The sequence below is a fragment of the Varroa destructor genome, unplaced genomic scaffold, assembly GCF_002443255.2.
Source record: "Varroa destructor unplaced genomic scaffold, Vdes_3.0 BEIS01000004.1, whole genome shotgun sequence".
Taxonomy (NCBI): domain Eukaryota; kingdom Metazoa; phylum Arthropoda; class Arachnida; order Mesostigmata; family Varroidae; genus Varroa; species Varroa destructor.
The window spans coordinates 42,601,704-42,616,508 of NW_019211457.1; the positions used below are offsets into that span (position 1 = coordinate 42,601,704).

At 39.9% G+C, this 14,805-nt stretch overlaps 1 protein-coding gene across 8 annotated transcripts in view; it reads left to right on the top strand.

Moving 5' to 3' along the window:
• Window positions 1-14,805, top strand: part of LOC111248951 (sodium/hydrogen exchanger 4-like) — a 101,818-nt gene that overhangs the window by 56,765 nt on the left and 30,248 nt on the right. For 7 of the 8 annotated variants that reach the window (XM_022802101.2, XM_086988197.1, XM_022802098.2 and 4 more), the window contains 3 exons: window positions 4,534-4,615; window positions 11,780-11,993; window positions 12,273-12,340. In XM_022802101.2, coding sequence (XP_022657836.1) covers window positions 4,534-4,615; window positions 11,780-11,993; window positions 12,273-12,340 — 364 coding nt within the window. The remainder of the gene's footprint in view (window positions 1-4,533; window positions 4,616-11,779; window positions 11,994-12,272; window positions 12,341-14,805) is intronic. The other variant, XM_086988200.1, reaches the window with a different exon arrangement.

The following is a 14,805-nucleotide window of genomic DNA, read 5'->3' on the forward strand; positions in this document are numbered from 1 at the left end:
GTGCGTTGCAATGTTTATGGTACTTAGGTTAGGTAGTTGCACAAAATTGAAACCTTTCAGCAGTACTGCAATTAACTTCAATGGCAAAGTTACACTGGACTAATCGCATTATCCTATTCCATTTACATTATCCTTTAACTCAAACTCGAAAACTTCGTACGTGTCTTTAACGCCGCTTGTTTAGGACATATTTAGAACAACCGTTTTAATGTCAGTGTATCTGAGTGACATAGATCCTAACATAATTTGGCAAGAATGCATTCTCAAATGGGTCAGTCACGGTTCTTTCGTAAATTCTAGACTCAATCGCTTTCTGTATCTGTTTATACTACGAACCATTTGTCCTGCTTTGTCTTGCAAGAAGGTGCTTTGTAAAGTTCTGTATCTTATTCTGTTCGATTGAAATTGGCTATCTGAAACAATTCAAATAATAATAATAATAAGTCGGCAACTACAATACAGAAGAGATCGCACGGATATTACGATTTATGTTATTTTTACTTACTGTTTTTCACTTCTTATTTTTTTAAATTTTTTACTCTTATTTATTTTTTTTTTTACTTATTTACTTCTCTCTAACGCTGTCATGGGCAGTGCTATCGTAAAGCGTTTCTAGAAGCTATCGGTCCGTAGCTTCAATCTTCTATTACAGCTAAAATTGAGAAACTCGTATTCAGTTGGAATATGCTTACCGAACTTAACGCTTTGTCGGATAGCCTGGGTGCAATACTCTTGATTACTCCAAATTGACAACTAGATTGGACCACCTAACCGATTTGAATTAACAGAGTACAACACTTCCGCAAGTTACGTGCTCTTCTAGACGACTCTGGAAGGCAATATTGAAGTTATTTCCAATCAACCGCTACTTTTTGACAGCATAGTAGGTTCCGTCTAAACCTCCCGGTATGGACGTTCAGATGGACGCTAAGTTCGATCAGAGAAGTTTGTTGCAATACGCTTCGACACAGGGTCCAACAGGGTCTGAATCGTACATAAAACACCCTATGGTTTATCAAGGGCAAACGCGTTTACCCCCCCCCCCCCCAAAAAAAAGGGGTGTAATTAGTCTCGGATGATATTATTGATGCATTGCCGCACGGAGGACTGCAACAGAATTGACTCAATGCAGTTTCGCATGTTTAACTACATTCAAGATGCGGCGTGTTCTCTGAATGTACAAGGACGTATCCATCTCATAGCTAAACTAGTTTAAGATATAAAACCAGATAGACGGGTTCCAAATCGTATAAATACCAGAAGCTTCAAAGCACCTCACATCCAACACTGCCGCTTTGTCTTGAAACCACTAAACCCCTTCTGAGTAAGCCCCCGTGTCCCCATTACAAACCGCACCGCGTCGAACAAATTAGACTGCTTAATTACTTTTCCGTATGGGCAGAAAAAGTTGTCGATGCAAAGTCTAAATGCGTATGGACATGCAGAAATCGAATATACCTTCTACCTTTAACGGCTATAGGAGCTGGGGCGCATAGATACAGTGGAAAGCTTCGTTATGCCAACCTCTCCGTCGCTTCACGCTATCGTTCGACCGTCTGGGTCTTCGCCTTTTGTCAAAAACATTCACAACATTTTCAAATAGAAGTCGTTCGTTAAAATTCGATGGCTCAAAGTGTTTCCTTTTATTTAGTTTTGATAGTCTCCATCGGTCGACGTCCTGTTTCCTCGTACATGGCTAGCTGCGATCCTATCACTTACTCGAATTGTTGCCAATCGCTGCTTAACTTATATCGTACGGAAGCAAAAAATACACACCATAGACGTTACGACTAAACATGTTCATACGAATGTCGGCATGTAGGCTTTGGCACACGTTGCCGTTCCAGCAACTAGAAAAGGCAAACGCGTTGAATTTCTCTGGTGACGTAACGATTTTGCAGATTTTATGTTAGACATTGGCGCGTTCGTTGCCTTCGAAACAACGGCACCTGCCGATTGTTTACAAACTCTCCCTGTATACTTCGCTTATTTTTGTCAAAAAACTGCAATAGAGTGCTGGAAACGAGGTGAGCCGACCTCATGGTGTTTTAGTTGTCTGAATTCAAAGCCAAGTGAGGCACCTAATCCGTTCCGTCCAGACACATTTTCATTCCCCACAGTACTGGGCTTTACGAGAGCCCTCCTCAAAGGCCACTAGTCAGATCTAGGTTGGATGCCAATACAAATATTAAGCAGCATAAGATAGTATTGTATATCGTAGGTAAAACAATCCGCATTTCTTCCTTTCAGAAAAGCACGAATTGTCTGCGACGGGACTGTATGCTCAGATTGTTCGCCAGCAACGTAGAAATCATATGTGTAAGATGCCTGATAGGGAGCTTCATGAACTACTCGTGCACAGCTGGTTGAGTGTAGCAGCAGGGCGCAAGTAGTCCCGGTAATTTTGGCCCTGTTTTAATTGGAGGGGCCTTATGAAATTAAGCAGCTGCGTTCTGATGTGTGTCTGTAAATGAAGGCATTACTCGCCCCTTTGATGGCAACGTTGCCTAATAAAATCCGTGGACTTGAATCAAATACGTAATTGTTGCATTATATTTTTAGCAGACATGTCACAGTCGAGTGCAGTAGTGACGATAGTATAAAATTAACAGAAGACTCCAACGTGACCGTGATATCCCGTTAAACTTGTTTTACTATTGCAGAACTGTGGAGGACTGATGTCTTTGTGCGATACGCTGAAGCTAACAGAGAATGCTTCTTGGTAGACGGTTTAATGGCCGGGCCGATCGCTGTTTAAATTAACGTTAAACAATAGTAATTGAGTCTTTAAATCGCTGCTTTCTAATAATTGTGTGCCGTGGCTAGATGAAATCAATTTTAATAAGCTAGCTATGTAACATTCCCTCTCGGATAGGCTCATTCTTTGCCGTTTTGACTGCAGGTTTTTTCCACACCTTCTGTTTTACCTAACTTTGTGTATGGAGTATATTCGATTGTTTCATACTAAATTGGATGAATACGAAATTTCTTGCCGTTGTTTTTGGAACTTGGGTCCTCAGTATCATTGGCAGCATAACCTAGCCTCTTTTCCGACTGAGCCTTGCGTTACGTTGATCTCACGCTCACTTTCATCATAACGCAGAGCATTTGTGGCTCTTCAGTGCACATGTGCCATACGTCACTATAAAAAATAAGAAGAAATAAATATTGTTGCACGCCTCCACAGAATTTGGTGTTCAACCTTTGCAACAGAAAGTTCCATGAATAAATGACCCGAGGTTGTAAATGGCTGAACACGTTTCACGTGGGTATCGAAGGACAACGTGAGTGGCTGCATGGCCGGCTTGTATATGCGGGCCTTTGTTTATAATGCCCTGTCACCTTCAATGGGACCGAATAGGCGGGATTAGAACTCAATCACGAATCGAGGGCAAGCATTTAGCAGTACTATGTGGTAGGGTCCAAGCTTACACAACCCTTTTTTACCGATATGGTGCCGCCAAGCAGAGTGTAGGAGCGCTCGTTGAACATGTTTTTACCTAAGCGGGTAGCTTACTAAGATATATGCTAATGCGATTATGTGTTCGTCTCATTGTTACAACATTGCCTTTATTTTACATGTAAAAAAAGATCCACCGACCATGTCCTCACCGTTTTCACATTGTGTCTATCCCCCAGTTTTAGTTAAAATTCCTTTTACGTTTATTTTGCTAATTCGCATTCGGATTTACTAATTCGGTACGTGTACTCAGCCAAAGCCAGTTACGTATTCGGAAAGATATTGTTATTATAGGCCGCTCATTTTTATTATGATAGGACGTTCATTAAAAATTGCGCCGATAGATTGACACCTCCAGTAAAAAACGAGAGTGTACACAGTTTCATGAATTGGCTTTTTCTTAGGAAGGAAGACATGATTGTTCAGGTCTTTGCGTGGTGTCCTGTCTTCTCTAATCATCGGAGATCACCATCCGTAAAAATATATACCGAGATTGCCGCTCAAATCAGATTTCTATTGCGTCTAAACAAACGCACGCATGATAGATGACTGGTGTTTTGGGAGACATCAGACCAGAGCGCGGACTAAATTTTCATGGAACGCACGAATCAGAGTGGGACTTCATCTGCTGTAATCACTGTAGGTATGCGAATCGGCAGAAAACAACTGAGACACTACAGTTTAACCGTCAGCCAAGAATTTATGAAAGCGATAGGACCTTAATTAGGTTCGGGTTGTTCCCTGCGAGGTGGGATGAAAAGGCCTTTGGAAAGATCGCCTGAATTGAATGGCCTGTTTAGCTATGAGATCCCGCTTAATAAAAACATTTGTTGGATTACCAAAAGAAGATTGTAGCTCGCATAAATACCTCAAATCGCTCTACTGCCCCATTCAAATCAGCTAACAAATTTCTCTACTGCTCCTAATCTTTCCCTAATTAGAGCGATTTGGCAGTCGTGCATCTCCAAGTGTAGGTCGTCACGCTAGCGGATAACCCTAGGATATGTGTTCACGTAGAATACATGGCTGCAGCCGGTACGTTAAGTTAATGCCGGTTTTTGCATTATTTTCAGCATTGTACTCGAGTCTTCGTACTCGCTATACGACAACTCATTTTTCTCAAACATCGGAACGATTCTTCTTTACGCCGTTATGGTGAGTGATGTAGGACTAACCCTAAGCCTAATAAGCCTCTTGAGGATGCTTGTCGTTGTGAGTGTTTGTTATAGTTGTTGATTCCAAGGAGGAATAATATAAAAATAGCCGTGAGAGTAAACAGGTCAACAACTCGGGAGAAGCTTCCCGAAACCGTAACAGTAAATATTCGTCCTGTATCTTCACTGATTTTTACTTACACACCGACTAACAGAAATACTTTGCATGCGTAATCCGTAAAGCTTCCTGCACATGTTTGCTTTGATGATGTCGTTGTTGACGTTATTAGATAATAAAACATTATCCCTACTACGGTACATGTTGGCAGCTGTTTGAGATCAAAGTTTGCTTGGCTCCTTGTACAAAAGCTAATACAAGCTCACTCGAACGAGCTAGCTATTTCTAGCAGACATCAGCTGCGCGGAAATTAAAGTTTACGGGCCCAAAACTACTTATATATTAACCAGTGGCTTGTTGACTCTGTGGAGCGTAATATCGTATGTGGAAATTAAACGAACATTACTTCAAAACTGGGGTCGTGGAAGTGAGAGAGAAGCTCTTATTTAATAATTAAAAAAAATGATGAAAATCTAATGATCGAGGTTAACCGAAGAATGTGTCGACTTCCCGTTGCGTCGCCATTATATATATATATATATATATGTATATATATATATGTATATATATATATATATACATATATATATATATCTATATATATATGTATATATATGTAATTATTGTGCGGTCGTGGCGGATGAGAGTCGATCATTGCAGACGCACTCGGAAGCGCTGTAGACACGTCTTGCGGCATGCTATGATAATAGTTTATCTGGGGCCATACGCAGTGCAGTACGTTATCTTTCGTCTGCCCCAGCGAAACTTGATGAAAAGAAGAATAGCAATCCTGCTACTACAGTGCTAACAAAATCTGACACTTTGGTTATGTCCGCCTATCTATTTTCTCTAATAAAATACATTCACTTAACTTAAGTCGCAATGTCTGACATACGAGTGTGCTAAAATTAGCCGTGCCTTACATTTTGTTTCTACGCAACTTGCATAAAATAAGGATGATAATAATGAGCGGAACAAAATTACTCCAGTCATATGTACATATGTAGACATCTGAGGTGATCGATAATCTGTCACACATAGTACGTGTCAGCTGTCACACATAGTACGTGTCAGCTGTCACACATAGTACGTGTGCCCAGATGCGTCCTGCGGCGTGTTCATAAAGATATTTCGCTTGCGGCGACTAAAGGGTTTTTCGACTAGGTCAACCTTGAAAGTAGCCGCTTGGCATTCTTGGAAGAAGAAGAAGAAGAAGAAGAAGAAGAAGAGGAAGAATGAAGCCAATTTCAAACTCTAGTATGAACCAAAACAGGGAGCTCGAGGTTGTAATCGGCCTGAAGCAAACGTAACCACGCATCCGAACGTGAACTCGACTATGTTCTAAATTTCTTTGCCTTTTATCTGGTAAAGCCCTGACAATTCTCTGCCTCGCAAGCTATGCTGACGGCAAATATTTTTCGGCGCCTGTTTTCGACTCGTTAGAAAATCAGAGGTATTTTTCATACTCTTATTTATCGATCAAAGGCCTTCAGAGTAAAACGGTACGTTCTGTTTTCAAATTCTATTCGCAAAAAAAATATTTTTCGTAATGACGTGGGTCATAGTATACCGTAGTTAAACCCAATAATAGCAAGGCATGCGTGGAAATACTTAACTTAGAAATGACATACAGTAACTTTGATCGATTACAATTTTAGTCGAAAATGGAGGTCTTCTTTATGTAAATTTCGAGGAGAAAGACCAGCTGAAAACGCCCTGGAAGCGAAACCATAGATTTGTACAGCGAAATGATGAGATCCAATAAGAATGTAGTCGGTAACTGTTTTTTTTCCACCAAAAGATTACGCTGTAGAGTTTTAATGAATGGTTCTAACTTAGTTCAAGCGGTCGAGTTTTGATTACCATTGCTTTAGCTCTTGTCACCGTCATTTCGGAAACATTTCAATGGCTCAACTTAATCCAAATCGTACAACAGACAAGATCATAGTGAACAAAATTACAGTTGACTTTAAAAGTATAATTTTCGCCTTTTAGTGGGAAAAAGTGTCTGTGACGTTGGAAGACATCAGAGAATTGGGACTTTTAAGAACTCCAGTGGCACATTCAGTGGATACTGGAAAATTCTAACAGATTTATAGGCTGAATGTTGATTGGAGCGTATGAGTCGGAAAAGCTTTCAATGTTCTATCTGAATAGTTTAATCATATGTTGTGTGCCTCACTGTTGTGATCTTAATTAACGCTTAATTAATCAAGGGTCTTACATGATTTCGGAGTGCAAATATATCTTCTTGAGGTTAGCGTTGTTGACGACGCTAGCGTATCGATTAACTTTTTTTTTTCAAGAACCTGGGTCTTAACCCAAGTTCCACAGAATCAAACAAGTTTTCAACAGTACATTCATGCGTAGTTTTTCAGGTGAACAAATAACTTCACGCAGCCTAAACGTGAACTTTACGCAGAGTGTTTTTTTTTTCCAGGCCAACAACGAAAAAGTTTTTCCTACATCATTTCGCTAAAGGCAGCCCTTTAGTGCATCATTATGCATTTAGTGTAAGCGAAGCTCATTAATGTTATGAGCTCTGCATCAATTCGTCCTGGCGCACATATTCAAAGGAAGTCTGTTCGGTGTAACAAAAAGCTTTATTTTGACGCAGGCCAACATCGCTCGTTTAGGAATAGAAACACTTCAAAGTTGTCTAGAAGGTCGTCAGTCCCGTAAGGCCAACTTATTAAGCGAAAATAGGCACAACGTATCATTTTTGAACTGTTTATTTTTTTACATTCATTGAGCTGGCTCAGTCGTCGTACCATATCATCATCGTAGGATTAAACTATTCTAACGACAGCGTGCTAAAAGATCTTGAAAGCCCAACTTAGTAGACGTCGCTCTAGCGGTTAGTTCACGGCCCCGACGACACAAGGGTGTATTAGATAACATTTTAGCTAACACCTTTCCGACTTGTAGAATGCCTTTTCTGTTTTCCTTTACGGAATTCTGAATTCCACTTAACAAGATGCCGCTGTCGCGAATTCTGCAGTCTCATTGTACGTACTACGACCTATCTACAAGGGATGCCTAGTTGGCAGAGTAAAAATTTTCGAAATGTTAGGCCAGCACTAAGTATTCAAACAAATTGTAGAGGGCAAATCTACAAAACCAGTGTTACTTTGGTTGGAAAATTTACGTTAAGAATACCTTGTAAAACGTTAGCCAGTAACAAGTTCAATACCGAACGTGGCTTAAGGACGAGGCTAATGCACACATATATTGTAGCATTTTTAACACAGTAGGACCGATGCGATCAGGAAGCTGATGATATCGTAGAATACCAGTATCACAGTAAAACGTCGAAAAGGTGCCCGAGAAGAATCGAAGTATTTAAACAGCCGATATATTGCTTCTGACTAAGGATAGGTTCGGACCATTTGGGGCTTTTGCAGCCGGATCCTAAATACGACCTTAACAAAGGTTGCCAACTTCGACACCCCCTTCAACCATGGCATTGCGTGTGTCAGAGGAAAAGTCATGAGATGAAGGGGATTATAACAGATACCTCAGTTATGATTGCTGACGAACGCTGGACAGATTTATCAAAGTTACCTTGTTACCGAAACGTGTGTCTTACAAATGCACGTTCCCAGTTTTGTTTAATTACATATGTAGATCTAAGACTTCTGAGATCTAAAGTATTTGTAAGGAAATGCTGATTGTCTCCAGCACCGGATCAGGCTTCGAGGTTCTGAATGTCACCCGATCTATGTGACGCTTAAAAATATACTTTTGTAGCAATCGTTGAGAACAACATCCTTAGGTATGAACGTCATATTACTGCTTTTAAAAAACATCGAATAATTAGGCCTCCCTGTTTAGGGTTCCTCTTTTTCAACATTTCCCTTAACTGAATACGGTTTGCACGAGCACTTCAGACACTTGTCCCGAACATAGTTCGTTGAACCACGCCGGTCGCGATAGCCAAGGTAATCTTCGCCGAGGATCTAGGTTGCCACCTAAAGCCAATTGGCTACAATCTACACGTCGCTACGCGCTATACGGCCTTACAAATGTTTAAGGAAGATAATAAATTAAGTTAATATTTTCTAGAGAGAAAGCTTTCATCTTCTTGCAGTATTGGCTGGCACATTGCATTAACAGTTGCTTGGTACACTATAAGCTCGGCACAAAGCTATTTGGAAAACCACAGTCTTCTTTTAGACGTTAACGGTATCTTTTATAGATGGCGATTAGATTTTTTACGTACACGTAAAGATTTCAAATTTGTTCTGGTTTATTCACAAAATATATTATTTGTAGCGCGCCTTACCTAGGGCGATTTCAGGTTTACTTAATGATATGGTTGGGTCGCCCGTTCTATTTTAGAAAAGTCTTACCTCGTATATATAAGCGGCAGTAGAGAGAGGGTCGATTTTGTGTGTAGCCTCTAACTTGTTTCAATTAATTAGACGCTCGTTTGTTGTCGAAAAGGTATCATATCCTTGGCCCCTCGAAGGCTTTCAAGCTCTGCCGCCAAACAGATCAACGGAAACCGCTTTACTGCGCGCAGTATATTGATGAAGGAAAGACAGATTATGTTCTCTTCGATAAATGGTAGCGAAAGCTGATATTCTTTAACCTTACAATCTACTTAGGTTTAGATTTGTATAAAGCTGTATAAAGCTGATAATACGACGACTGCAACTTAGCAGGCTAAAAGGGACGTCTAACTTTAGGTGTTTGAAAAACATGAACCAATTCAAGTAAAAAACTGAACGATGATCGAAGTTACAAAACGAATCGTGCATTATGATGGCATATGTGAAAGTATGCAATAAAACTCCGTAGCGAACTTTTATCGCTAAACAAACGTATCCTTTTGCCATTCCCATTAGCGGGAACTGAAGAATTGGGTTATCCAGTCCTAGCAATGTATAGAGGTAGCAGCCATCCTCTGTTTATAAAGCCACATCAGTCAAGCATATGTGTGGGTTCGCATTTGGGCGAAAACCCAGACGCGTGGCAAGTCTTCAAAAGGCGCCCAATCGCTATGTTTCTGTGCGTATCGTCGCTTGCAATATATTACTCGATAGTTTTATATTGTCAGTACCTTTATGGATACGTATTTTTATACCGAAACTTCTACATACAATTTTTTCTTCCCTATGCAATTTATATTTGCAGTAGCCTCATTCCTCTGCTCGTACCCATTGTCCTCTATTCAAGCTCGAAAATGCACATATATGTATAGTAATGCCAAATAAATCGACGCAGGAGAGGCGTCCGATCCATTAAACAGATAAATCTGTAACCGAAGCTTATTTACGGAAAAAAGGCAAACACATTTTTTGATTTTGATTAAAATTACTTCGTTGAAAATATCTAGGCGGATTCTTGAGAAGACTGTGGGTTCTTGCGTTTGAGTGCTGTCGATGACCTCTGCACTCTACAATGATGAGCGTATATAGCTGCGATATCGTAAGCTTTACACTTGTGGACTTCGTGAGATCTTGATTATTTATGATCGTTTCGCTTAACAGATAACATCGAAAGGAACTTTTGATGGCAAACATATAGGACACGTGTTCAGGGATGCACAATTTGTTCCAGTGGTTCTTGGAAGGCCTCCGCCCAACGTTGGTTAAATGAAGGCCATAACAATTCCACCCTATACTCAGCAAGCGTATTAATTTGCGTTGATCTTCTTCAATAATAATACTTCGCATAAACGACATAGCTTGTATCATAAACACAAATAATTAAATGGGCATATTCGTATAGCAAAAATGAAAATAGTTTTTTTTTTTTTTTTTTGGTAAAAAGTGATCGCTTATGTTTTTAGACCTAGTTTACCTTTCTCACAAAAACGTTGCACGAAAACTAACATTGTAGCCGTATATATTCCTCCGTCCTATCGTATGGAATGCAACGAAATCGTTAACCAGATATGCTGTATGGGTGCATGGTCGAGGTCGCAATTTGATACCGAAAAGACCACTGTCTATGGCTGTGCATAGATAACATACCCGATATGAATTCTCAAACCTCCAGCATCGAGTGGAATCTGAGTTCTCTTTCCCATGCTTTATAAACACACTAACCTCTGGCTAGGCCTTTTTAGTCATCTCACCAAAGCGATGCAATACAGATGAAATTTCGGCGGTGGAAGCAACTGCTTCGCAGATGGCCCGCTTCTCCTGTGCCTGCAGCGTGTTTAGGTGTCTCCACATAAACCGCCTTGTTTATGCAAAGAAACCTAAACCTGACAGGTAACAGATAGTTAACAAAGCGACTGATTATTACGAGAAAAAAGTAGAACAGCAAAGAGACAATGAATAATGGCTACGGTTATATTATAGTTAGGTGTGACAGATTTTAGGGATACATGGTGTTTTTTCATTTTCTGTCGATATATCAATTGTGCAGATGAGATCTGCCTCGCATATTTTGAACCAGACATAGGTATATAATCGAGGAATGTTCAAATGCACACGGTAAACTAAGTTTGATGAGGGAACGTCTAATTTTCATTGATTATAGGCACGCGAGTAAACGGCAAAGGGGCGAATCAAGTTTGTGCCTTCAGAAGCCTACACAATGAAATCTCGAAGACCGTGCCTAATTTTATTTGTCAAACGTACATGCTTCTCGGAAGAAGAACAGCCAGAACTTGTTCAAGGGGAAACTTATCGACTGGCGACGGCGTTTTAAGGACATTGGCCAGAGGCCTTTTCCTTTAAGTGACTACGTCTATGCGCAAAAGCATAAAACGAAAAGAAAGGATTTATTGCATTTTGTCCCATTTGGATCAGTAGGTCATCTTTGTTATCGGGCCTGTGGTCGGATAGATTCGACCATAAGGAAAGTTGCACTGAAGGACAGTAGAAGATTTCTGATATAAGTCTTTTTTACAATCATCTTCAGTCGGCACCTTTTGTACTTCCTCTTTAACTATGACCATACTACAGGTCACAAGGACTGCATTGGTTTCATAAGTATATATAATAAATATAACTCATATCTGCCAGTGGTATTTTAGAAATATCTCATTGAATTTACTGCCATCGATGGACTTTTGATTTGCAATTGCAGGGGACCTTGATCAACGTGTTCACTATCGGTCCTTCGTTGTTCGTCCTTGATAAGCTTGGTTGGCTCGGCGGCCTTGACCTCGGCCTGCTCGAGTCACTCGTTTTCTCGTCGCTCATATCGGCTGTGGACCCTGTGGCTGTCCTGGCAATCTTTCAAGAAGTCGGTGTCAATAAAGTGCTCTACTTCCTTGTGTTCGGAGAGAGTTTACTCAACGGTAATTACTGTATCTGTCACTCACATTAGTTGGCACTCAAATAGATAAGCAGCTCACATTTTCCGGCTAGAAACGATTATGGCATAGTGTTGGTGCACCAACACAATTTGTACCAATGTTGTTGATTCGACCAAACTATATATATAGTGGACAGGCACATCTGCGAATACGCACAAAATAACTATAGTGGATGTGTCTAATAGTGCGTTCGTGATAAAGATTCGTTCGAAACAAACAGGGATCTCTGTTGACCCGTCGGATCGGCCGCTTCCTTTGCAGATGCTGTAACCGTGGTTGTGTACAACATGATGGTCTCATTTCACGGAAGCGAGGTCACGCTACAAGCGGTAAAGACGCTACGTCAGACTCATAGTATTTACGTCAACATACACACATACGGGAATAGGAAATAACTCTTACGATCGAAAGAGGCCAAGATTGAAAGAAACAAAGAAGGAAAGAAAGAAATAAGTCAAATTTAACGCGAATGCGAAAGCAGCTACCGAAACGAATTCGGTCATATATATGAATGAAAACGTAAAACAGAAAAACACAGATAATTATCAAATTTCGAATCTGCGTTTCGCCTCGCCAGCGCAAGTTGTGGTGACGGAACTTATTTGAAAAAATCATCGCTTCACGTGTTTTTTTCATTCTCTATGTAGTCATAAACTCTGTGTTCTGAAAGGGCGTATCGACGTGCCCGTGCCGTTATAACTATCTCTAGGTACAAAACTTCTATGTTCTGCCTGTGTTCTCCGGTGGGCAGCGCTTTACCTTGATTCACACACTTTTTAATAGTATTACTTCGATATTCTGCCAAGCTGTGCATTTATCTTAATATATTGCTCAGGTATCATGTTTGTCATTTTCATTTAAATAACAACTAATTAAACGAATAGTGTTTTTATTTAGTTACACACACTGTACAATGTAACATATACAGTTGAATATCTCACAGGAGAGCGCTACATACGACGCTTTGCGCGACGTAAAGCGTGTTATACGACCGCTGTAGCTCATATCTATAGTAATTTCATATGGATTTGTTTGTAAATTATTAAATTTTCGTAAAGCTAATCCAAGTACTTTATACTATAGAGTTTTTAGTAAATTTTTAAAGTATGTTCACGAGTAATAGTTATTTTATGTAGTGTGACATACGTTTAGTCAGTGTATTTGATACTGGGCGAAAGCCGTATTAAGTTTTATATATAAAGTTCGTTGACTAATTGATGTTACCGTCAATCGTCAGAGCGTCGATCTGCGAAAACCAAAAGAAAAAGCGGACACTCTTACTAAGAATCTGAAACAGAACTATCAACTAAATCCGTTTGCTATGCAGCGAAGTTACGATAAACGTTTCAAAGCGGAATAGCGCTTCCGAATCATGAACAGACGATAGAAGGGTAATGAATAAAACGTACGTATAAGAGAAATGTTATTTCTAGACTATGTATGTATGTATGTCCTCTTTCTGTGTGAGGACTTGCTTTTTTATTCAGTCGCTATACTTTGTGTGGCTTCTCTGTAATAAGGCGATACATTATCGATTAATGTGTTTTCCGTCACGGTACCTATCGAAGGTAATCGACTCGGCGGGACGACAAGCAATTTTTAAAAAAAAAAAAAAAGCTAAAGCTTTTCGATGTGAACGGTTTCAACAGGACAGGACAGGACAGGACAGTACGAACAATGTCATCTCTAATAGGACGGAATCTTAATTCTTACTTACTCAGGCTATTTAATATCTATCCTGGACGCCTTTTTCTCTATTAGGATTTCGCGAAGGACCAAGTCTGCTGCAATGCCTTTAGATTACTTCGGAAACTTAAACACCGTGGTAGCGAAATTATTGCCGGTTATATAAATATATATGCACAAAACATATAATAAAATATAATAAGGAGATATATATATTCGGGATAAGTTTGAATAGGTTATGATAGGGGAGTGTAATAATACTCACTCTGGTCAAGAATATTGCCTATGATTCGGTGTAAGCAACCTGAAATACTCGTCATGAATCCAGCGTCAAAACACAAGCCAACCAATTGATCTGCAGTAATGTTTATTAATTTACTCGTTTTGTAGGGAAATACAAGTCAAGTACTCAGCTGATCCGGAGGTGGATCGACTCCTTTTACTGGCTTCTTCTACTCTGAAGTGGCAAAGAATAGCTGAAACAGACAGGGTTCAAAATCGTATAGACGGGAGCACAGAGCACAGACTCTTCCCCCAAAAAAAAAACATCTCTTGTTCACGATATGTCCTGAAGGACCTGAGGAAATAATTGCTTGATTTTTAAATAATAGCCTTGCTTCATTGAGCTGCGGTTACATAGTAGGGCACGATGGCTGGCGTGTTACTAAATACTGTTACAATTCTCATAACTGCTAATCAGAGTACGGGTGTAATAATCAGTAGTAAGAGGGCTATACCAACACTATTTTCGAGTCTAACCCTGTGCAGATTTCATTTTCTTCATTTAACGCTCTCATCCAAATATATCCCATGCTTTCTAAAATGTGCTTCGTATCATTCTCAGCAAACTTCTATCTATTCCGAAAATTATACTGAGCGCCATGTTGTCGAATTCTAGCTAAGTCGATTATCCACTTAACGCGTTCTAAATTATTCGATCTATTGCCAAGGATGTACATGCATGTGTACACATCATACGAAAGAAACTCTGTCATCGCTAAAAAGTACGGTTATAACAAAGTTATTTGCAAGCCGATCTTTAGCGGGGATGTTGTATCCTTGCTATCAAAACGAATTGCTAATACGTGTGACGAATAGGGCGATGCCG